Source organism: Caretta caretta, chromosome 14 (assembly GCF_965140235.1).
Source record: "Caretta caretta isolate rCarCar2 chromosome 14, rCarCar1.hap1, whole genome shotgun sequence".
NCBI classification, from domain to species: Eukaryota; Metazoa; Chordata; order Testudines; family Cheloniidae; genus Caretta; species Caretta caretta.
In genome coordinates this window covers 38,839,631-38,863,179 of record NC_134219.1, presented here as the reverse complement: position 1 = coordinate 38,863,179, position 23,549 = coordinate 38,839,631, and the positions used below count along the sequence as shown (strand labels likewise).

General features: G+C 47.3%; 1 protein-coding gene across 2 annotated transcripts; it reads left to right on the top strand.

Moving 5' to 3' along the window:
• Positions 1 to 6,836: 6,836 nt before the first annotated feature.
• LOC125621583 (zinc finger protein RFP) lies at positions 6,837 to 20,646 on the top strand. Of its 2 annotated transcripts, XM_048818644.2 has the most exons (7): positions 6,841 to 7,405; positions 11,368 to 11,463; positions 12,393 to 12,623; positions 14,527 to 14,549; positions 16,156 to 16,271; positions 18,650 to 18,682; positions 19,382 to 20,646. In XM_048818644.2, exons 1-7 carry the CDS (start codon positions 6,989 to 6,991, stop codon positions 19,891 to 19,893), a joined length of 1,428 nt encoding a protein of 475 aa, XP_048674601.2. In that variant the 5' UTR covers positions 6,841 to 6,988; the 3' UTR covers positions 19,894 to 20,646. The 2 variants fall into 2 exon arrangements, with proteins under 2 accessions (XP_048674602.2, XP_048674601.2); XM_048818645.2 differs by lacking the exon at positions 11,368 to 11,463 and having other exon boundaries at positions 6,837 to 7,405.
• Positions 20,647 to 23,549: the final 2,903 nt, after the last annotated feature.

Below are 23,549 nucleotides of genomic sequence, written 5' to 3'. Positions count from 1 at the left end.
GCTGAGTGATCACAGCGCCTGGAGGGGTTTGCTGCCGGTCACTGGCAGGGCATTGTGAGAGACAGCCCAGGCTGGAGAGAGTTAAGAAGGCACAGTGGTCCCACAGTCCCAGGCTGCACACTGGGGATCCTGTCACAATAACTGTGACAAAATCGGGACTGGGGAGGGGAGTATCAAGCACCCACAGTGGCTGACAGCTCCGGGGTCCCCCTGGCACCCGCACTGGCTGGGAGTTCCGGGGTCCCTCAACTGCCCGTGGCAGTGATCCAGGAACAGGGAGATGACGGCCGGAGGAGCACCTCTACCCAAAACAGTTTCAGAACCTTTAGCCCAGTTCTGGGGTACTCATCTGGAATGTGGCAGACCCCCCCCCCCCGACCCCTGCAGTTCAATTCGCCCTTCTACCTCATGGGGAGAAAGGGTCTGAACAGGGATCTGCCACCTTTCAGGCCAATGAGCAACAGAGTGATCATTCCTTCCCTTTCTGGCCCAGCTGATGATTCATTATTCAGTTAGAATGGAACCACCTCGCCGGGTGAGATGGAGAAAGACCCACATCCGACTATCCCACTGTCCGGTGGGTCTTTAAGAACTACTGGCCTGCAATCCAGCCATTGGTCACCAGGTGCAGGTGCCCCCCCCAAAATCCCTTTCTTCCCCACACCCTTCTCAGCGCTCCTCGCTTGCAGTCTCACTGGCCCATCTCAGTACTGCCCTTCTATCCCCTGGGGTTATGTTCGTTCACCAGGGCAGGCTGATCTGCTGGGGCTCTCCTTCCTCCCCTGAAGAGCTGGTTTCCTAGCTTGACTTGTGCCATGACAGAGAAAAGACCAAGGAGGTTTGGAATGCAGACATGGGGGCATGTGATGGTCACGCTGCGACCAACACACAATGTAATCGCAGATCATTTGTTTAGTGCAGAGCGGGCCCGTTTCCGTGTGGGGGGAAAGACTGGTGAGGGATGGATGAGCGGTAATGAAATGGATATTGTCCCTTCTTTGGCATCATGGATCTTATCTGTATCCCCTTTCCCCTGGAGCCTTCCCCCACCACAGGGCAGATACAGCCGAAGAGTTTTCCGGCACTGCAGATCCCTGGGAATCCGACTGCCTGGGGCCCACTTGAAATCAGAGCTGGGCCAGCCACACAGGGTCTCCATATGTCTGGCTTTGGCCTCTTGCAGATCCAGGGGGATCTTCCAGCTTTTGGTGGCAGCTTTTGCACAGGAAGGGCACCTTCTGTTCCTGGAAGAAGTCCCCACCCATGGCTTTTCACACAGGAGGTGATCATGTGGCTCAGAGTTATTAGAGCGTCCTTGGCTTTGAGTTCACACCCTGTAATCTGTGCCTGTTTCTTAAGTGAAATGTGAAGTTTGCAATCGCCAGGATGTAAGGTAATTAAGTTAATTCACTGACTATTTACGGGTTTCAGAGTAGTAGCCGTGTTAGTCTGTATTCGCAAAAAGAAAAGGAGTACTTGTGGCATTTTAGAGACTAACCAATTTATTTGACCATAAGCTTTCGTGAGCTACAGCTCACTCATGAAAGCTTATGCTCAAATAAATTGGTTAGTCTCTAAGGTGCCACAAGTACTCCTTTCTTTTGACTATTTATTATTTTTAGAAATGTGCAGGTCAGGCTAAATCAGTGGTTTTCAAACTTTTTGTACTGGGGACCCCTTTCACACAGCAAGTCTTTGAGTGTGGCTTATTCATTAAAAAAGGGGGTGGGGTTGTTATACAAATAACATAAAAAACAGCAGGATCTTATTAAAGAGGAAAAGGCAAAATACCACATTTACTGTGAATACAGAAAGAATCATAGTAAGCAGTTAGTTATAGCTATAACATTCCATTCAATCTCATATTTATTCACACATTCATTCATACACACACACACACACACACACACAGGTTCTGCAAGGTTGTTATCATAGTTACCAGCCTTAGAGTTGCTCATGCCAAGCCACTGGCCTGGTGGCCTGGACATGAGGAGGGAGCAGGGTCTCGTCAGATGCTCATCTGATGCTCCTGGAAGTTGGTTTGCAGAATCAGATCCCAAAGTTCTCTCTTTCTAGAGTCCATTTTTATAGGAATTTATTCCTATGCCAGTCTATGGGAATTGCTTCATCATGCTGTTGCTGAATCAATCAGCAGATGGCACATTCCTGACGGCTCCGTGCTGCCAGATGTTATCTTGTTCTTTGGTTCTCCCATCCTTGAGGCTGTTGGGTGGATTCCAGTCTGCCCTCCGGGGGTCCTCTGGTTATTTCCACTTGACGCCTTCTTCAGCCGATGGACACTGGATTCTTAGGCTGGCACCTCCCTGATCATTCAGTTATTATTCACACCAAGCATCCATCCACATACATCCTCTATCTCTATTTTAATCACAATTGTTAACAAAGCGAGATGAATACAACAAAAGGGCGGGGAGTCTCTGGGTGCTGTTTCTGTTGTTACAGAGTATTGCTTTGAGTCTCTCTCTGTGTGAGTAGTTGTTGTTACAAAGAATTGCTTTGAGAACAGACTCTGTCATAGAATGTACTAACACAATCAGCAGCTTGCAAGTTTCACACATAGAGGGAGAGAAACAGTACCAAAAACCAAGAGACCTCTTAATTAGTAATACCCTGGAATTTAAACTATGGGGAATCAAACTCATTTGTGATTTTAATACAGAACTTCTTTAATATGATCCAACATAATCCCCCTTTTGACACTAAGATTTATAATCGTCAGTGTCACTTTCTATGTAGCCTATTCAAGAGAAGGTACTGTGAGGCAATTTGAGTTTGTGATTCCAATTCATCCCACATACATGATCCTAGTGATGTATCTTTACTTCAAGGTTCTGGGGCAACAGGCAAGGAGAGGCACACCCACTTTTGAGGAGTCCATTCGGTACAAGCTCTTGTGTCCAATAGCTTCCCTCCCTCCCCAGCCCACTGGCTCGAGGTCCAGGGTAGCCAGAAGGATCCCATGTGTAATAAATATGGGGAGTGGGCTAACCTTCAATACCTTTGCCTCCAGGGACTGTTGGTGTGCAATTTTGACAACAATTTCTCCCATTAACAAGTCTGGTTTTACAATACTGGAAACATATTGCATCCATTCATATTGATAAGTGTGAAACAATTATCTTTTTCTTTGTTTTAAAAAATGCATCAAACCCTTAATATTTCCCAATATGACACAGAACATTTTGTGTTCCAAAGTAGCTAGGGCAAGTATCTGCATTTCAGTGCATCCCATAGCCATGGCTGTGTAGTTTCCTATTTCTAAATTTTTTTTTTCTTACGCATAAGCCATGTGGTAGTATTAAGCCATTGCCAAAGATTCCATCGGGCTTTTAGGTTACCCAGACCAATTTGGACCAAGTCTACATTGGCATGTGCTTGTTTTTGTATCAGGCTGTCCTGTAGCTGGGACAGAGAGCTTAATTTATTTTTAAGTACCTGCAGGTCTTCAGTATTTTTTTTTTTAAACACACAACAGTGCTAGCAACAAGACAAAACACAAGACAAAACATAGACACAAAACACAGTGTGTGACAGTAGATTCATGGTATTGGGTTGCTCTTCAGCTGGCATCAGCTTTTCCTGATTTTCTGAAAGACAAAAAAAACATGTTTCTACCCCTTTTTGGGCTGGCAGATTATTGGTTTAAAATATTTCTTTTACAAATACCCTTGCTGATTGCAGGCAAAACAGAGGAATTACCCCCATATTTTCCTGTTTTTTTGTTCTATAGGCAGGCCAGGTTTCAATGGCATCTATCTTTTAAGGGTTATGGGGAAATTATCCCACCGTTAGTCATGAAATCCCTGAGGTGGGGTACCTCAGTTTTCCTTCTTATACAGCAGACCAAGTTTATAATGTTTTTCCTGCTGTGTTAAGCTTTAAGTTTATTTACAGGTAATAGCTGAGAAGCATCATTACCATATGACCTTAAAGATTTTTCCAAAAATCATACACACTATACATTGTTACAGGGGTACTTATTATAATTACATGTATTAAAATTATCTTGTGATCCCATGCCTTTTATTTAGACAATTTGTTTGCTGACCAGGTGCGTCCTTTATCTGCAGCTCCTTTGTGCTGCTAGTTCTTTCCTTCCTTTATCATTTAGGTCATTTGCATTTTCACAGACGCTTCCTGCTTTTGGATTTAAAGCCCTCAGCAGCTCAGAGACTCTATCTTAAAAGGGACACAATCAACTTTCACCAGAGTTTTGATCACTTTTAACTTCTGCTTCCAAAACACACAGCAATCTGAAAAAGAAAACCCAACCTATTGTGGCTCCCTTTGGAGCCGGAATAGCATTTTAATTAAGTAGCATGGTATGTTTGCATTTCTTTTGCCCCTTCTACAATATGCCCTGCACATGTTCTGGGGCAAATGCACATTCCTTCCATAGTTTAACTTCTATAACATTATCCAGATCCATTTTTACATAAGGTGTCACTATTTCTTGTGGTTTTTTTTTTTTTTTTTTTGCTTACAGAGTTTTCATGTACCTTTATCAAAGTGACAGTCTGATTACTCAGAGCCATTTTAAGGCTCAGTGTTTCTAACATTGCTTCTTTTTGTTTTGTGCACCTCACCCCTGCTGTTGCTTCAGAGGAGCACTGTCTTTTTTAATTTTTTTTTTTTTACTGCAGCTCTCATCTGCTACTTTGTTACAAAAACAAACAAACAAACAAACAAAAACCAACCAACCAAACAAAAAGAATCCAGAATTTTTTTTTCTTCTATTCTCCTGATTTTGACTGCCCTGCTGCAGCCACAACTTAAAAACATTTTAAATTTTGTAAAGCATTGAGTTACCTTTTAAGGGTTAAAGGCCAAATCCCAAAGCCAAACAATGCTAATTACCTGTGTCTAGGTAAAAAGGTCTGTCAGTTTTGCAACTTTGAATTAAAGAGTCAAATGGATTTTTAGTGGCATTATTTAAAATAAAAACAAAACCAATTGGTCCTTAGAACTTTACATATTTACACACACACAGATAGATACATACACATTTTCTTTTCCTTAACATCCCTTCCACACTGCTCTGTTTTTTACATCTTACATTCCCTTTATACATTTGAGGCAGTTAAGTTCCAGTAGAACCCCCTTATGTTCTTTTAGCAAATTTGACTAAATTGTCCAGTCAAATGATTTTAATCAGATAGTTTATTTTTGCCTGGCTAATTTACAGACATTCCTTTGGAAAAGGGCCCATTTTTCCTTCAGAATGGCTGCAAAGAAACCAAGAATGCTCTTTCTCTAACACTTTTCCTTTTTAACATTTTCGCAAAGTTTAGCTGCTTAATTCCCTCCAGCCTCTGCAGAGTTAACCTTTTTTACTCTAAAAGAAAAGGAGTACTTGTGGCACCTGAGAGACTAACCAATTTATTTGAGCATGAGCTTTCGTGAGCTACAGCTCACTTCATCGGATGCATACCGTGGAAACTGCAGAAGACATTATATACACACAGAGACCATGAAACAATACCTCCTCCCACCTCACTGTCCTGCTGGTAATAGCTTATCTAAAGTGATCATCAAGTTGGGTCATTTCCAGCACAAATCCAGGTTTTCTCACCCTCCGCCCCCCCCTCCCCCCACAAACTCACTCTCCTGCTGGTAATAGCCCATCCAAAGTGACCACTCTCTTCACAATAAGAAAAGGAGTACTTGTGGCACCTTAGAGACTAACCAATTTATTTGAGCATGAGCTTTCGTGAGCTACAGCTCACTTCATCAGATGCATACCGTGGAAACTGCAGCAGACTTTATATACACACAGAGAATATGAAACAATACCTCCTCCCACCCCACTGTCCTGCTGGTAATAGCTTATCTAAAGTGATCAACAGGTGGGCCATTTCCAGCACAAAGATGTTCTGGTTTAACTTGGATTTAAACTTGGAGAGTGGTCAGTTTAGATGAGCTATTACCAGCAGGAGAGTGAGTTTGTGTGTGTATGGGGGTGGGGGGGATGTGAGAAAACCTGGATCTATGCAGGAAATAGCCCGACTTGATTATGTAAAGAGTTGTCACTTTGGATGGGCTAGCACCAGCAGGAGAGTGAATTTGTGTGGGGGGGTGGAGGGTGAGAAAACCTGGATTTGTGCTGGAAATGGCCCACCTGTTGATCACTTTAGATAAGCTATTACCAGCAGGACAGTGGGGTGGGAGGAGGTATTGTTTCATATTCTCTGTGTGTATATAAAGTCTGCTGCAGTTTCCACGGTATGCATCTGATGAAGTGAGCTGTAGCTCACGAAAGCTCATGATCAAATAAATTGGTTAGTCTCTAAGGTGCCACAAGTACTCCTTTTCTTTTTGCGAATACAGACTAACACGGCTGTTCCTCTGAAACCTCTCCCTACAATGTGCATGATAATCAAGGTGGGCCATTTGTGCTGGAAGGCACAAATTTGTGCAGGCTGGAGGGTCCACGGCTGCCTATAGCTGCCGGCGCAGTTCTTACCATGGCCTGGCTGTGGCTCCAAGGCCCTGCTTTAGACACAAGATTCTGGCTGATGCATCTTTACCAATGGCCCACTAGACCCTTCCTTGCTGCTTTCAGAATTATAGGGGTAATTTCATACATTAATACATGTAATCCATGCTACATTATTAACATGCTTTTATTTTTTATTCTAAATTATACAAAATACAAACAAAATCCTGCTACTACACTGCAGCGGCACAGCCCTCAGCTGCCAGAACAGAATTTGACCAAGCTTCTGAGTGTTGTGTGTAGACCAGCCTCAGTCCTACTGACGCGGCTTGCGACATGGCAATTTCATACTGTGTCCTGCCGGGGCGGGGTGGTGGGGGGATTTCCCCTCCCCAGGGACTGCAACTCCTCACAGCTCAGAAAATGAAGGAGCTTCAGAAAGGGAACCGCCCAGTTGCTGACCAAGGCTGAAGAGACTGTAAAGTGAAACTAACCTTTTCATTCCCCCCCCCTCCCGCCCTGCAGTCGGTCATGGCAGCTCCTGATCCTGTGGAGTGTTTGCAAAAAGAAGTTTCTTGTTCCATCTGTCTGGATTATTTTACTGACCCGGTGTCTATCGACTGCGGGCACAACTTCTGCCGCGACTGTATCCGGCAGTGCTCGAAGAAATCGGAGGCCAAACTGTCCTGCCCTCAGTGCAGAGGCACGGCCCTGAAGAGAAAATTCAGGCCCAGCCGGGAGTTAGCAAATGTGGCTGAAATAGCCAAACGGCTGAGTTGCCAGGCTGCCCAAGGGGCAGGAAGGGAGAAGACATGTAACACCCACCAGGAGGGTCTGAAACTGTTCTGTGAGGAGGATCAAAGCCCCATCTGTCTGATCTGCAGAGAGTCCCGCGCTCACAGATTTCACACTGTGGCTCCCATAGAAGAAGCTATCCAGGATTACAAGGTAGGAAACCACTGTTGAGCGCCATTTTTGTACTAGCTTTTTTTTTTTTCAATCCTTATTCTTTTCTCTATTTCAAACGACACAGAGCAGGAGTCAGATAATCTCTCACATACACAAATCTGTAGAGGGAAAGTGACCACACCTCCCTTAGATTAATAGAGGATATTGTGAAGGCCAAGACTATAACAGGATTCAAAAAAGAACTAGGTATGATCATGGAGGATAGGTCCATCAATGGCTATTAGTCAGGATGAGCAGGGATGGTGTCCCTAGCCTCTTTTTGCCAGAAGCTGGGAATGAGTGACAGGGGATGGATCACTTGACGATTACCTGTTCTGTTCATTCCCTCTGAAGTACCTGGCATTGGCCACTGTCGACCAAGACAGGATACTGGGCTCGATGGACCTTTGGTCTGACCCAGTATGGTGGTTCTTGTACAGCCAGAAGGGACCAGTATGATCTTTTTGTCTGCCTTCCCATATAAAACAGGCCATAGAACTTTGCCCAGTTACCCCTGTATTGAGCCGAGCAACCTGCGATTAGCTAAAGCACAACTTCCAGAATGGCATGCAGTTTTGATCAGAAAACTTCAGGAGTTGGAGAAACTCTGCCATTTCCCTGGCTACTCACTCTCACTGTTAACATTTTGTGCCTTATTTCTCATTTGAAATGATCTGGCTTTAATTTCCAGCCATTTGTTCTTATTGCATTATCACCCAATCCACTAGATTAAAGAGTCCTTTAGTACCTGGCATTTTTTCCCCCCTTTGAAAGTATTTATGCACTAATCAAGTCACCTCTCAATAGTCATGATAAAATAATCAGATGGAAATCCTTAAATCGCTCACTGTAATGGCTGGTCTACACTGAACACTTACACTGACATAGCTACATCTCTCAGGGATGTGAAAAATCCACCTAGCCCTAGTGTAGACAGTGCTACCCCACTTCTTTGCTCAACCTAGCTACCGCCTCTTGGGGCAGTGATTAACTACAACGGCCAGAGAACCTCTCCCATGGCTGAAGTGATTGGCTACAATGAAGCACTACAGCTGCCAATGTAGTGGTTCAAGTGTAGACATAGCCCTAAGTTGTTATTTTCAGCCCTTCAGTCATTTTTGTGGCTCTTTACTGCACCCTCTCCAATTTTTCATCATTCTTTTAAAAATGTGGCCACCGGAACAGGAGGCAATATCCAGGATCAGCCTCACCATGAACCTATACACAGGTCAAAAAATATACAAATTAGTCACGACTCCGTTTATATATCCGGGGATCATATCAGCCTCCGTATCGCAGTGGGAACGCATGTCGAACTCTTTGTCCACACTGACCTCTAAATCCATTACAGCAGCGGTCCCCAAACTTTTGAGGGACATGCCCCCCTTACCCCTGTCTGTGCCCCCTTGCCTCCCTCCCGCAACTGGGACCAGGAGCAGGGCCACAGCTCCAGGCCGGGGAGGGAGGGTGGACAGAGGTAAGGGGACCGAGGCTCGGGCTGCAGCTGGGGGTGGGTCAGGGCCGGGCCAAGGCTGGGGCCAAGTGCGGGAGCAGACCCGCAGCCGAGCTGAGGTGGGGTCCGGCAGCCGGGCCTGCGGCCAGGTGTGGCTCCGCTCCCGGCCTTGCCCCCAGCCTCAGCAGGAGCGGAGCTGCACCGAGGCTGGGGATGGGACTAGGCGTGGGAGGGACCGAAGGGCGGGACTGGAGCAGAGCTGGAGGCAGGGAGGGGCTGGGTGGTGCTCCCTTCCTGCCCTCTGTGGGGGTTGGCCCGGGTCCCGTTGCACCCCCTCCCCGGACGTTCCTTCACAGCCCCCTAGGGGGGCATGCCCCACAGTTTGGGGACCTCTGCATTATAGGGTTACAGCTTTCCAGGATACAGTCTCCCCTTCTGTAGGTCTGGTCTGCAGTCCTCGTTCTTAGATGTATAACTTTGAATTTGATTGTAAAATACATTTAACTTATCGAATGACCCATGTATCAGTGGTACCCAAATTTTAACAATCTGTGAACCCATTTCACTAAAATGTCAAGTCTCGCGAACCCCCTCCTAAAAATGAGTATTTCCAGGAATTTTCTTCTTTACTTGAGTATAAATTATAAAAGCAGTGACCTTGGAAATATAAAATTTGTTTTTATGACATGCTTGTGACACACTATTTATTATTATTATTTATCATGACAGTATTTTTATTACATTATGAAAACGGCAACACTCTTCCCAGATCTCACTTTCGTAGCTTGTATCACTTTGATTAAGCCTGTTATAAGACAAGGCTCCTCTGTTTCATCAAGGAGTATCAGATGTGAGACAGCAGGAAGGGATTTAAGAAGCCAACTCAAGGAGCTCCTCCTACATAAGCATTCAGGTCTTGAGCAGTCCAGGCAAACAACGCACGTTACAACAAAGCTTAAGCTTGTTCTTCATAATAATTTTAAAAACAGTACTAGTTGCCTATTTAATTTGAAAAACAGCAAAAAATAACCACCTCCCTTTCCATTTCTTATAAGGAGTCTCAAAGTTTAAACCTCCTCAGTGTGATAGATATGCTTGCTTTGATTTGCATAGCTCTTGGAAGTCCTGGGGCTCCGGGCTGCTGGCCCCGTACTCTCCAGGGTCCCTAGGGACAGCTCTGTCCACCATTAGGGAATTTTTTCCCGCTAACCCCCAGGGGTTCACAGACCCCAGTTTGGGAACCACTGCTCTATATGACTGACCTATCTTCATCATGATCTACCACTCCACCAATCTTCACATCATCCCCACATGTTGTCAGCATTGATTTTATATTCACTTCCTGATCATTGATAAAAATGTTGAATAGTTTTAGGTCTTGCACCGATCCCTGCAGAATGCCCCAATTCAGTGGTGGTTCCCTATTGAAAACTATTTTTTTGAGACAGGTCAGGCAGTCCTTAATCCCTGTAACATGGGCTTTGTTAAAAGAAAAGGAGTACTTGTGGCACCTTAGAGACTAACCAATTTATTTGAGCATGAGCTTTCGTGAGCCACAGCTCACTTCATTAGATGTGTACCGTGGAAACTGCAGCAGACTTTATATACACTGTATAGTGCTAATTGCATTATTACCCAACATTCTGATTAAAAGTCAAATGCCTTCCAGAAGTGTAAGTACAGTACATCTGTACAGTCAACAATTAAACTTGTAATCTCATTTAAAAAAGAAATGGAATCAGGTTTGACAACCTGTTTTCTGTAAAACCATGTTGACTGGCATTAATTGTATTCACATTGAATCCCATATCAGTTTTTCCAGCATTGTGCCCAGAATTGATAGGCTAACCAGCCTAAAATTACCCAGATCATCTGATTGCCCTTTTTGATTACTCGCATAACATTAGAACACTTCCAGTCTTCTGGAATTTCCCTATTGTTCCAAGAGTTATTAAAAATTAACACCAGCCAGCTGGAGATCTCCTCAGCTAATTCCTTTGGAGTTAGTTATCTGGGAATGCTGATTTAAAAATGTTTATCCCTCCTAGATGTTTTCTAACATCCCCCTTGGTTGCGAATGGGCTGGGAAATACTCCATCATCCTCACATGTGGAATGGAGCATCCTGCTTCTTCCCAAGCTCAGACCAGAAATATTTATGGAACACGTCTGCCTTTTCTGCATTGTTCGTAGCAAGTTTATCATGATCATGATGTAGTGATGTGCCTATGCCATTGTTAGGGGGTTTGTTTGTTATTTCTGATATGCTTAAAAAACTCCTCCTTGTTGTCCTTAGCCTCACCAGTTGTGATTTTTTCCCTCTGATGACTCTGGCCTCCCTTATCAATTTTTCACATTTCATTACTTTAAATTCATATTGATTACTGTCTACTTCCCCTTTCCCCCTTTTGTTATGTATTGTTCTAAGAAAATCAATAACAGAAGAAAATAGCCCCCCCCCTCCTCCAACTCTCAGTGAAATCTCATTCAGAGCACTTTTCCCTGCCAAGGAACAAATCCAGATGCAATTGCAGACTCTGAAAGAAGAGAGAAGAAAGCTCCTGGGGTTTAAAGTAACTGGGGAGAAGAGACGCCAGGAATATCTGGTAGGTGCCCATTGTTATTACCCTGCAGGGACATGGGTGTGGGTCTCTCTCTCCCTGGGTCAGCCTCACTCTTTGACCAGTGAAAAATAAGAATCAAAAGATACGTTGATAGATCAGCCCCTAAAGCAAAACACACAGGGTCACTGGGAAGAAGAAATCAAACAGCAAGAAGTTAGGCTGCTCCCGATCTTTTGCACGGAGCTATCACCCTGGCTGTTACTTCACCATAATGGCACTGTGCGAAAATAAAGCAGACTTGCTCCAAACGCAAAATCGGTGGCCACAAACTAGGGGTGGAAAGCGGGAGGTGCAAAGCACAGTCTAAAGCAGCATTTCTCAAACTGGGGCTCCCGACCCAAAAGGGGGTTGCAAGACTATTGTGGGGGAGTTGCGAGGCCGGCGGCGGCTGGCCAGTCGTCCAGCTCTGAAGGCAGCTCTGCCACCACCAGCAGCGCAGAAGTAAGGATGGCCTGGTGTGCGGGGGCTGAAATATTTTCAAAGGGGGTCCCAGCAAACAAAAGTTTGAGAACGCCTGGTCTAAACCCAGAGAGGATGGGCTGAGCAGGCAATGGGACAGAGAGAGACACTTTCTACTCCAGCAGACTAAATACAAGGAAGTGAGAGACAGATATTGCCTCAAAAGTATGAGCAACCAGAGAAGGCTTCTCAGCCAAACATGATGAGGATAAATTGTGTGTGACCCTGGGAGGAAGGGAAGAGACATCAGCGATAGCAACTGGCCACCGGGTCACGAGCTTCAAACGCTGGGAGAGGTTAACTGGGGTGGTTGTAGAATCCTTGACCTTGGAGGTTTTTAAGGACAATTAAAGTCACCCTCCTGTACATTCAGGGCCCAGGTATGTGTCCCCTCAATCACTATGTTCTTGACCTGCCTTTCCTTTCCCTTTGTTTTAATCTGTTCATTACAGGAACAGACGAAAACCCAGAGGTGCAAGATCCTGTCTGAATTTGATCAGCTGCGCCATCTACTGGAGGAACAAGAGCGCCTCCTGCTGGCCCGGCTGGGAGAGCTGGAGAAGGAGGTTGTGAACCGGCAGAATGGAAGTGTTGCTAAACTCTCAGAGGAGATTTCCCATCTCAGTGAGCTGATCAGTGAGTTAGAGAAGAAGTATCAGCAGCCAGCGAGTGAATTCCTGCAGGTGAGACCTCCATTCTAGGCAAGAACTGGAGCCTAGGAAACTCAGTGCCTGTAACTTTCGCTGTATATTATCTTTGTTTTCCAATCATTTTTCATTGGGATTTATGGTACTTCATTCAAATATGTTGATTTTTTTACTTCACATTTTGTCATGGTGCTGAGATCCTGGGCGAACATGGGCGGCGGGGATAATAGGCCAGAGAAGGCTCTTCCTCCCCTGGCGCGGCCACGGTTGTGGGGTTTGGCGGAAAGTTTTTGCTTTATTATGCCCCATGCAGGTTCCAGGGCAGCTGAGGAGGTGGTATGTGCTATTCAGCTTCCTGGGTTCCTCAGTAATCTCCCTGGACTCCAAAGGGTTTGTCACGCTGGCCTGGATTCACTCAGCGTTGCAACACTTGGCTTTTCAGCCCCTTGAAAATCACTGGCGTCCACAAAGCCCGGGTTAGCTGCGGTGGCTCCCTATGTAATGCACGCTCGGCGGGGAGCTGCCTTAGCAAGCCGATGGGAGATGCTGATGAGAGGGAAGTGTGCTAAGCCCGGAGTTAGAAGCCTAAACCTGGGATGTAGGGAGCCTCCTAGCTCTGCTTGGGAGCCACAAACGGGACCTGCTCTCCTCACTTAGGCATTTCTTGTGAGAAGGGCTTAGGCCAGGGGTTCTCAAACTTCATTGCACTGCAACCTCCTGCTGACAACAAAAATTACTGCATGACCCCAGGAGGCAGGACCAAAGCCCAAGCCCTGCTGTCCTGGGCGGGGGGCCTGTAACCTGAGCCCCACCGCCCAGGGCTGAAGCTGAAACCTGAGACCTACCACCCAGGGCTGAAGCCCTTGGGCTTTGGCCCCGAGCAGTGGGGCTCAGGCTTTGGCTTTGGCCCCGGGCCCCAGCAAGTCTAATGCCAGCCCTGGTGACCCCATTAAAATGGGGTTGTGACCCACAGTTTGAGAATTGCTGGCGTAGGCACCTGCTTAACGCCAGACAAAATGGCTGGGTGAGGGGATGAAGCAGGCTCTGCCCTCAGAATCCTGTAGCCTCGTGGTTAGCATACTTGCTTAGGCTGTGGGTTAGTTCATCTCCCGCCCTGATGAGCAGGGCACCTGCTACCTCTTAGGCAAGTGCCTGCCCTAGGGGATGGACTGCGGTGGGTCTTGCTGGTTGAAGCCATTGCGCTTTTATTTACATATTAATTAGGCCAGAGACAGAATGAGAATCACTCTCCAGTGCAGTGAGGCCTCTTCCCCTTCCTCCCACCCCATCTCCAAGCTCTTGTGCTTACCCGATCTGGCCGTATGGGAAAGCTAGGAACGGGAGCTGCTCTGTTCCCCTGGTTCATTGATCTCACTGGGGCTTGGACGTGACGTAGATGCCTGGACACCGGATGCTGTCTGCCAGAAGCTTGGGGGACTTTTACAGTAAAAATGTAGGTACAGTCTGAGTTTAGAGGCTGGCATCCTCATTTCACACACGAGGCACGGCAAGATGAAGTAAAGCTTGCCAAGGCCACTGAGGAAGGAGCTGGGCCAGCAACTGAACCCGGATCTAAGTCCTGCCCCAGGCCGTGAAGCACAAGGGTAGTCAATCTGTGCTGGCCAATAAAGGTCTATCGGTTAGACAGCATGTACCAGCCGGGCACACCAGCGGCGCTGCTCCGTTCAGATCCTCGTGTGGCCAGATCCCGACCCCTAGGGGCCTGCTCCAGTCTGGAACTGATTGATCATAATAACTGATTTGTTCTTAAAAGGGGCAGTGTCAAGAAGGTGCAAAATTAACAAAGCACTGGTGCTCACCAAATAGAGCAGAGGGTCATAGGGATAAAATGCATGGAGAGGTGCAAAGACCCTTCGTTGTTCATTCTGATTGTTATCGCTGTGGGACTGAGCTCTCTGTATCTCTCTCTCCCCTGTAGGACATCAGAAGCACCTTGAACAGGTACATGGCTCCTTCTCCCTCCCACTTGACTGTGTGGGAAGCTCGCCCCACAACTCAGCAGCAAAGCACATGGTCCAGGGCACAGTTCAGCTTCTCCTCTCTAGCTGGGGATGACTGACTGATTCTGATCCCCAAGGGAAGCACGATTCAATTTGACTGTATAAACTAAGGGTCCATACTGCAGTCTTGGGGTATAGTTTTCACTCCTAGCCGGCCTACAGCTCATGTACTGAGAGCAAGCAACCTTCAGTGGCATGTGCTTTTGCACAGTCTGTATAAACCCGCCCAGAACCTTGGGTCGTTACTCACCTATGCTGAAGCATGTTCTGCCACGGCTTTACTGTCCAGTACCTGAGCTTGCTCAATGAAAGCTACCTCGGGTATGTTAACTGGCATTGCAGTCACATCCCAGGATTGCAGTATAAGCCATTCCCTGAATAAATAAAGCCCCGTCTCCCTAGCTCAGCCTGTGGGGCACAGTCTCCTTTGGTATAGAAATCTCCCACTGCTGAACAAACCCCCAGGGTAGATTCCATTTCTACTAGACTATAGAATTAGCCATCCTAGGGAAGGGACTCGTCCGTCATCTGAATGTGTGTATTGAGTAACTTGGATACCTGAGGGACTGACACATCTGGCAGTGGGCTTTGGGTTTTTTCACCTCTCTGTCATGGATTAGGACCCTGGCCAGATCAGCCATGATCAAAAATCTTCCCCACACGATTAGTCTTTGGGGAGTTGGGTTGGGGTTTTCAGTCCAGTTCTTGCTGGACACATTTGGTGGCAATGATATCCAAAAGGCTGAGACGACTAAATGCCTTTCTATTTCCTTTGGGAGGATGGGGGCCATCGAGAAATTAGTTGTCCAGGCTTGTGACAGAGGTACCTTCCCAGCATGCCCCCTGCCCCCGGTGCGGAGTGGTGATGCCTCAGTTTCTCCACATGATCTTCAGCCCACTTCCCCTGTAGAGGTGGCTTAGTCCTCCTGCCAAGATAGTTGTTCAGCTCCTTCCAGGGTAATAGAGTCGTCTGGTCAAAATCCAACAGAAACGCCAGACAAAAGAATCATCAGCCCAGCTGGGGTCTACTTCCAACCTCCTTCCTAGCAGGCAGGCTCCTATCTGCAAGGGCCTGTCTCAACACCCAGCACCATGTGCCTAGGCTTCTGTCAGACTAACAATCCAGTACAGGCCTGCCCTCCTGCCGTGGGCTCCGGCAGCTGCCATCCCCAGACAGCTCCTAGCCCGGTCAAGCTTCATGCTCCACACAGAAGCAGCCTGTCTGTTTTCCTTCCCCATCAGTCCCGCAACTGCTGGGCTTCCCGTTTTTTAAGTCCACCTTCCAGTCTTAAACCCAAGGTTAATGAAGCCCCTGGCTGGGCTTTAACCTCTTCCTGTATGATCTGGGGGTTGTACACCCCCATCACAGGAATCAAGCTCATCAAAAGTATTTAGGTACCTAATTATGGATTGATTTCAACTGGAGTTATGCACCTATCCCTAATCCTAACCCTGGCTGCTTAGTCCAGCAGCATTCACTGGCGTGAAAGTCATGTTACGAGCTGATAAAATAAAGAACGATCAATAAAAAGTCTGTCTCCCTCCAGGTGCAAGGTGGGGGACTTCCAGCAGCCACTGGAGATTTTTCCTGATGTGGAAAAGAGACTCAGCAATTTCTCTCAAAAAAATATTGTTCTGAAGGAGACACTGAGGAAATTCAAAGGTACCAAGGGGGTGGAAATCCAGATGTGTGTCTGTGACGGGGAGGATTTAGGCACTAGGCAATTGGCTGCCAAGGGAAAGCCCAGCTAAATAACTGTAAAGGAATAGGTTTCAGAGGAACAGCCGTGTTAGTCTGTATTCGCAAAAAGAAAAGGAGTACTTGTGGCACCTTAGAGACTAACCAATTTATTTGAGCATGAGCTTTCGTGAGCTACAGCTCACTTCATCGGATGCGTACTGTGGAAACTGCAGCAGACTTTATATACACACAGAGAATATGAAACAATACCTCCTCCCACCCCACTGTCCTGCTGGTAATAGCTTATCTAAAGTGATCAACAGGTGGGCCATTTCCAGCACAAATCCAGGTTTTCTCACCCTCCACCCCCCCACACAAATTCACTCTCCTGCTGGTGCTAGCCCATCCAAAGTGACAACTCTTTACATGTTTCAGAGGAACAGCCGTGTTAGTCTGTATTCGCAAAAAGAAAAGGAGTACTTGTGGCACCTTAGAGACTAACCAATTTATTTGAGCATGAGCTTTCGTGAGCTACAGCTCACTTCATCAGATGTTTACCGTGGAAACTGCAGCAGACTTTATATACACACAGAGAATATGAAACAATACCTCCTCCCACCCCACTGTCCTGCTGGTAATAGCTTATCTAAAGTGATCAACAGGTGGGCCATTTCCAGCACAAATCCAGGTTTTCTCACCCTCCACCCCCCCACACAAATTCACTCTCCTGCTGGTGATAGCCCTTCCAAAGTGACAACTCTTTACATAATCAAGTCGGGCTATTTCCTGCATAGATCCAGGTTTTCTCACATCCCCCCCACCCCCATACACACACAAACTCACTCTCCTGCTGGTAATAGCTCATCTAAACTGACCACTCTCCAAGTTTAAATCCAAGTTAAACCAGAACATCTGGGGGGGGGGGGTAGGAAAAATCAAGAGGAAACAGGCTACCTTGCATAATGACTTAGCCACTCCCAGTCTCTATTTAAGCCTAAATTAATAGTATCCAATTTGCAAATGAATTCCAATTCAGCAGTCTCTCGCTGGAGTCTGGATTTGAAGTTTTTTTGTTTTAAGATAGCGACCTTCATGTCTGTGATTGCGTGACCAGAGAGATTGAAGTGTTCTCCGACTGGTTTATGAATGTTATAATTCTTGACATCTGATTTGTGTCCATTTATTCTTTTACGTAGAGACTGTCCAGTTTGACCAATGTACATGGCAGAGGGGCATTGCTGGCACATGATGGCATATATCACATTGGTGGATGTGCAGGTGAACGAGCCTCTGATAGTGTGGCTGATGTTATTAGGCCCTGTGATGGTGTCCCCTGAATAGATATGTGGGCACAATTGGCAACGGGCTTTGTTGCAAGGATAAGTTCCTGGGTTAGTGGTTCTGTTGTGTGGTATGTGGTTGTTGGTGAGTATTTGCTTCAGGTTGCGGGGCTGTCTGTAGGCAAGGACTGGCCTGTCTCCCAAGACTTGTGAGAGTGTTGGGTCATCCTTTAGGATAGGTTGTAGATCCTTAATAATGCGTTGGAGGGGTTTTAGTTGGGGGCTGAAGGTGACCGCTAGTGGCGTTCTGTTATTTTCTTTGTTAGGCCTGTCCTGTAGTAGGTAACTTCTGGGAACTCTTCTGGCTCTATCAATCTGTTTCTTTACTTCTGCAGGTGGGTATTGTAGTTGTAAGAAAGCTTGACAGAGATCTTGTAGGTGTTTGTCTCTGTCTGAGGGGTTGGAGCAAATGCGGTTGTATCGCAGAGCTTGGCTGTAGACGATGGATCGTGTGGTGTGGTCAGGGTGAAAGCTGGAGGCATGCAGGTAGGAATAGCGGTCAGTAGGTTTCCGGTATAGGGTGGTGTTTATGTGGCCATTGTTTATTAGCACTGTAGTGTCCAAAGGAATATATCATCATCCCTGAATTAGGGTAGGGTTTGGAGAGGTGTATATCATTGTGTTCTCATAGATGGATTTACTCATCTATCCTAATTACTGAGGAGTGCGATATACTGGGGATGACACCATTGGTACGGTAACACAAAGGGATCAAATCATATTCTTGATTCTCTTTTATTTCAAACTGCCTAGGAATCGCAGGAGGTGAAATTCACCCCTCTGCTGAGAGACAGTGGTCCATCGTATTATGGAGATTCAAGAGGTGCATAGATGTTGGCCTGGCCCTTCTGTATGTAGGGAGATGAATTCATGCTCTGTCCATCTTAATTTCTCTCTGTCTGGATAGCTCTGTCCCATCCCCTCCATTTGTTTCCCATCTTTAAAGTCCTGTTAGACTGGTGAATTGCAGAAATCTTCTCCTAACGATAACACCATGACATGCCTCTCTTCTCTCTCTAGAGTCTCTGCCGTCTGAATTGGAGGTGGAATGGGGTGAGTGTCTGGAAAACAGCTGGAAAAGTGACTTGTATCAGGGATATTTCCCTATTGAGAAGAACATGAGAGTTGTGGCTTGGGCTTTGCTTGCAGAAGAAGTTTCTGAGGTCGGACAAAGTAGCCTCCTGGCAACGAAGGAGGAGCTTTACAGGAAAGGGGGAAGGCCTTTAGCACCCCAGTATTAGTAACCCTTTAACTGCTGTTATCCCATGGGAGTGAGAAGGAGCTGCCGGGCTATATGGAGACTGATCAGCTCCCATCACCACTGAAAACTGGCAAAACAGCTTTGCTAAAAATTGGAAAATTTGGAAGTTGTTTCGATTTCTCGTGTATCAAAATTCCACCCCGCCCGTGGTTTGGGAAGAGGAGTCTTGAGTTGGTGCCTTTTCCATTCCCCGTGGGCAGGAGTGACCACCTAAACTCTTTGATACAAACAAGAGGCCGCTGCTCTCATTCGGGGTCACTGATTCCAACCCTCCAGGATCATTCCATGTACACTGGGGTTTGCGTTCTCCCTTCGGCTGCCTTCCGGCTGGGTACAGGATGTCTCTGCAGCAGGCAGCATGATTCTCCTGTCTCTCTCTACTGCTGGGAGTGTCCCAGCCAGGATGGGGCTGCTGGGGAGTGTGAGAAATGGTCCCAGCCTCCCCAAGGGCTGAGCTCTGCCCCTAACGTTCTGATTCTCTCTCTCCCCAGCGAATGTGACTCTGGATCCGGACACGGCGAATCCCCACCTCGTCCTGGCCGAGGATCGGAAAAGTGTGTGGTGGGAGGACACGCCTCAGGATCTGCCCGACAATCCCAAAAGATTTGATACGTACTGCTGCGTGCTGGGCCGGGAGGGATTCACCTCGGGGAGGAACGACTGGGAAGTGCACCTGGGGCAGCAGGGATTCTGGACTGTCGGGATTGCCCGAGAATCTGTGTGGAGAAAGGGATGGCTTAGTCTGGACCCGTCCCAGGGGATCTGGGCTGTGGGCCTCTGTGGGGGACAGTACCAGGCTTACACCTCCCCCGACACCCTGCTTCCTCTGAGTAGGAGGCCTGGGAGGATCCGAGTTTCTCTGGACTACGAAAGGGGGCAGGTGGCTTTTTTTGATGTTGATAACGAGGCCCCAATCTTCACTTTCCATCCTGCCTCTTTCAATGGGGAAAGAATCCTTCCTTTCTTCTGGGTCTGGGAATCCCAGCTCACGCTGTGTCCCTGAGCTATGGGCTAGTCTATCCCCATGAACCAGGCTCCTCTGGCCTCTGACAAGTCCAGCTTTATGATCCTGGAAGCTGACATGTATTTCTGAGGTGTCAAAACAAGGAAGAAAGTAAAGCAGTCGGGCTAGAGAAGCAAACCTCACGACCCAGCCTGTGTGTCTTCATCCTCTGTTCTTGGGGAGGATTGTAGGTGTCGGAAGGGTGAACGAATTAGAAATTCTGTAGCAAGTTGTCTGGATTCTATAGCCTCTGGGCGAAATTTCGTGGGAGCTCCAGCTAATTGTTTCCTATGGAGTATTTGACTTGAAGTGAAATGGGGTATTTATTTTGGCACTGAATTGGGTTTATTTTACTCTGTTCCCACACGGTCAGTTTCCGGGCTCCCATTCATGTGTTTATTGACATTGTTGGGAGAAGGAGAATTTGAAGGCTCTGACTGCTGGCTAGTGGGGCTTTAAGGATGTTTGGGACTGTGGATGTTTCTGCTAAAAGCGATGGGCAGTCAAAGGGTTAACAAGGTCGACGAATGAAATCGCCCTCTTTCGGTTTCAGAGTTAAAACCAACTGACTTCAGTGGTTCACTTCACATTTCTCAAGGCTGTGTGGTGAGGACGGGCGGGGGACAAAAAGATGGGTCCTGAAGGAGGTGGAGAAAATGTTATGGATTTTTACAGTGTTATTGTTTTAGCAAGTGGATTCTATGTCTTTATGATCCACCAGATGATTGTATTAAAGAGTCTTGATCGCTCCAATGGGCTCCCTTGTCTTTTCTGTTTAGTACACAATATAGTCGCACCTCAGAGTCACGAACACCAGAGTTACGAAGTGACCGGTCAACCACACACCTCATTTGGAGCTGGAAGTACGCAGCCAAGCAGCAGCAAAGCCAAAAAAAAAAAAAAAAAAAAAAAAAAAGCAAATACAATACAGTGCTGTGTTAAACGTAAACTACTAAAAAAAATAAAGAGAAAGCAGCATTTTTCTTCTGCTTAGTAAAGTTTCAAAGCTGTGTGAAGTCAATGTTCAGTTGTAAACTTTTGAAAGAACAACCGTATCGTTTTGTTTGGCGTTACGAACATTTCAGAGTGACGAACAACCTCCATTCCCGAGGGGTTCGGCACTGTGAGGTTCTACTGGAGAGAAATAAGCCAAGGAACCCTCAGAACTGTCTGACGGGTGCGGTGGTTGCTCTTTACTGACATGCCCTTTGCCACGACAGTGGGTCACTCCAGTGGAAGGCAATGTCAATGAAAAGAACTTTCTCACCTCTTTCGAAATGCCCACGCCTCTACTGGGCAGTATTCAGGTGTCTTCATGTGGTTCCTTCGGGATCTAAATGTCCGGTGATGGAGGCATGTCCGTCACTACATCTGGCTGGGGAGCTCAGCTCCGTGCACAGACACTTCTTGAAATGCCTCCTGGGCTTAAACAAGGTTCAGGGGCAGAGGTGCCGACTTTCTGAGTTCCCAGGGGGTGCTCAACCCCCACTCTGCCCCAGGCCCTGCCCCCATTCTACCCATTTCCCCAAGCCCCCACCTGCCCTGCCTCTTCCGGCCCCCACTCCTCCCTCTCCCCGCCCCCACGCCTCCTGCATGCCATTGAACAGCTGATCACTGGCGGAAAGGAGGTGCTCGGGGGAGGAGCTGATTGGCATTGCTACCAGTGGGTGCTGAGCACCCCTTTTTTTTCCCCATGAGTGCTCCAGCCCCGGAGCATGCATGGAGTCGGTGCCTATGTTCAGGGGCCTAGAGGGAAGCTCTCAGTCCGGCCTTCAGAGGGTGGCGCTTCCTGTGGTGTTTATCTCGCGATGGCGTCTGTGACGACCCAGAGAGCCCTACCATGGCTGCCAGCTAGTGATGTGACTGTGTCAGCCGTTCCACCGACCTGGGTTCTAGATCTGTCATAGAGTCATAGATACTAAGGTCAGAAGGGACCATTATGATCATCTAGTCCGACCTCCTGCACAACGCGGGCCACAGAATCTCACCCCCCCCCACTCCTGCGAGAAACCTCTCCCCTGTGTCTGAGCTATTGAAGTCCTCAAATCGCGGTTTAAAGACTTCATGGTTTAAAGTCCCTGCAGAACCCCAGAGTTAGCTTCTTTGCTTTAATTATCCATGAATGAAAAGCCCTTGGCTGACACAAGCCCTGGAGTCACACAAAGCATGCATATTATCTTATTCTGGGAGAAGGGGCGGGGTGGGGGTGGAGCCTTGGGGGTGGATGGGGTGGGGGCAGGGCCTCAGGGGGGAGGGGCGGCACAGGGGCCGGGGCCATGGTTTGGGCACTGGTTGCTTCCCCCCCCCCCCTCACTTTTAGGGAGCTTAAGCCGCTCCTGTCCCCCACTGGAAAGGTCCATAGACAGATAGACAAAACAATCACAACAACCTGCTGACAAACAGACTAAATGTCAGGGCACCCACTTCCTGCTCTGCTTTGTCTCCCGTATCCCCTTCCCCCACCCATCGTCTGACTGGTCAACCTAAACCAAAGGGTCTTCAGGGCAGGGAAGGTTTTAAACCTCCGACCATCCCCGTCTCCTCCCACTGAGGGCAGGTCTACGCTTAAAACGGTGAAGTGGTGCCGCTGTAGCACGTCAGTGAAGACGCTACCGACGCTGACGGGAAGACTTCTCCCGTTGTTGGCGTAGGTACTCTACCTGCCCGAGAGACGGGAGCTATGGCGTTCTCCCGGCCACACAGTGCTCTCCACCCTGGGGGCTAGGTTGTGTCTAGGCTGCACTAGGCTGTGTCACTCACGGGGGTGGATTTTTCACATCCCCTGAGCGATGTCGTTATACGGCCTGAATGCCCTAGTGCAGGCCAGGCCTCAGTTTCTGATTTTTGTTTTTTGTTGCTTGTTTGCCTTGCCTTTAATGGTCTGCCATGGCTGATGTACGGCCCTGTCTGCAGCATCCACTCCTTTCCCTGCTCCAGGAAATCGTGGGAATGTTAATGAATACGGAGGAAGGATTTTTCCTTTGACCCAGGTCCTGGAATGTATTTAGTCTCCTAACTTCCATTGGAGGCTAAATACCTGAGGATCTGGGCGTTTATTACAAGTCTGTCTGGCTTGCAGCACATTGAGCCTGACTGGGGCAGGTCTAGGAGCTACAGGAATATCAATAAACATAAACACAACTTGGGTGGCGCAAAGGTGGCAGATCAGCAGGGGATAAAGAAGGACAGGGACAGAGATACGCTTAGCTTGGAGCGCTTCCCTACTTGGTAATCATAGAATCATAGAACTGGAAGGGACCTCGAGAGGTCATCTAGTCCAGTCCCCTGCCCTCATGGCAGGACTAAGTATTATCTGATCATCCCTGACAGGTGTTTGTCTAACCTGCTCTTAAAAGTCTCCCGTGACGGATAATCTTTATCTGTTAGGTGAAATCTGACTCCTAACCGCCAATAACTTTTCTTACTGTGTCTGGATTTAAATAAATGATTACATTACATTCATTTATTGACATTTGGGGGCAGGATTTCACCTTTCTGCCCTTCAATAGCAGAGAGATGCATTCTCTTAATTAGAAAAGGAGTACTTGTGGCACCTTAGAGACTAACCAATTTATTTGAGCATGAGCTTTCGTGAGCTACAGCTCGCTTCATCAGCTGTAGCTCACGAAAGCTCATGCTCAAATAAATTGGTTAGT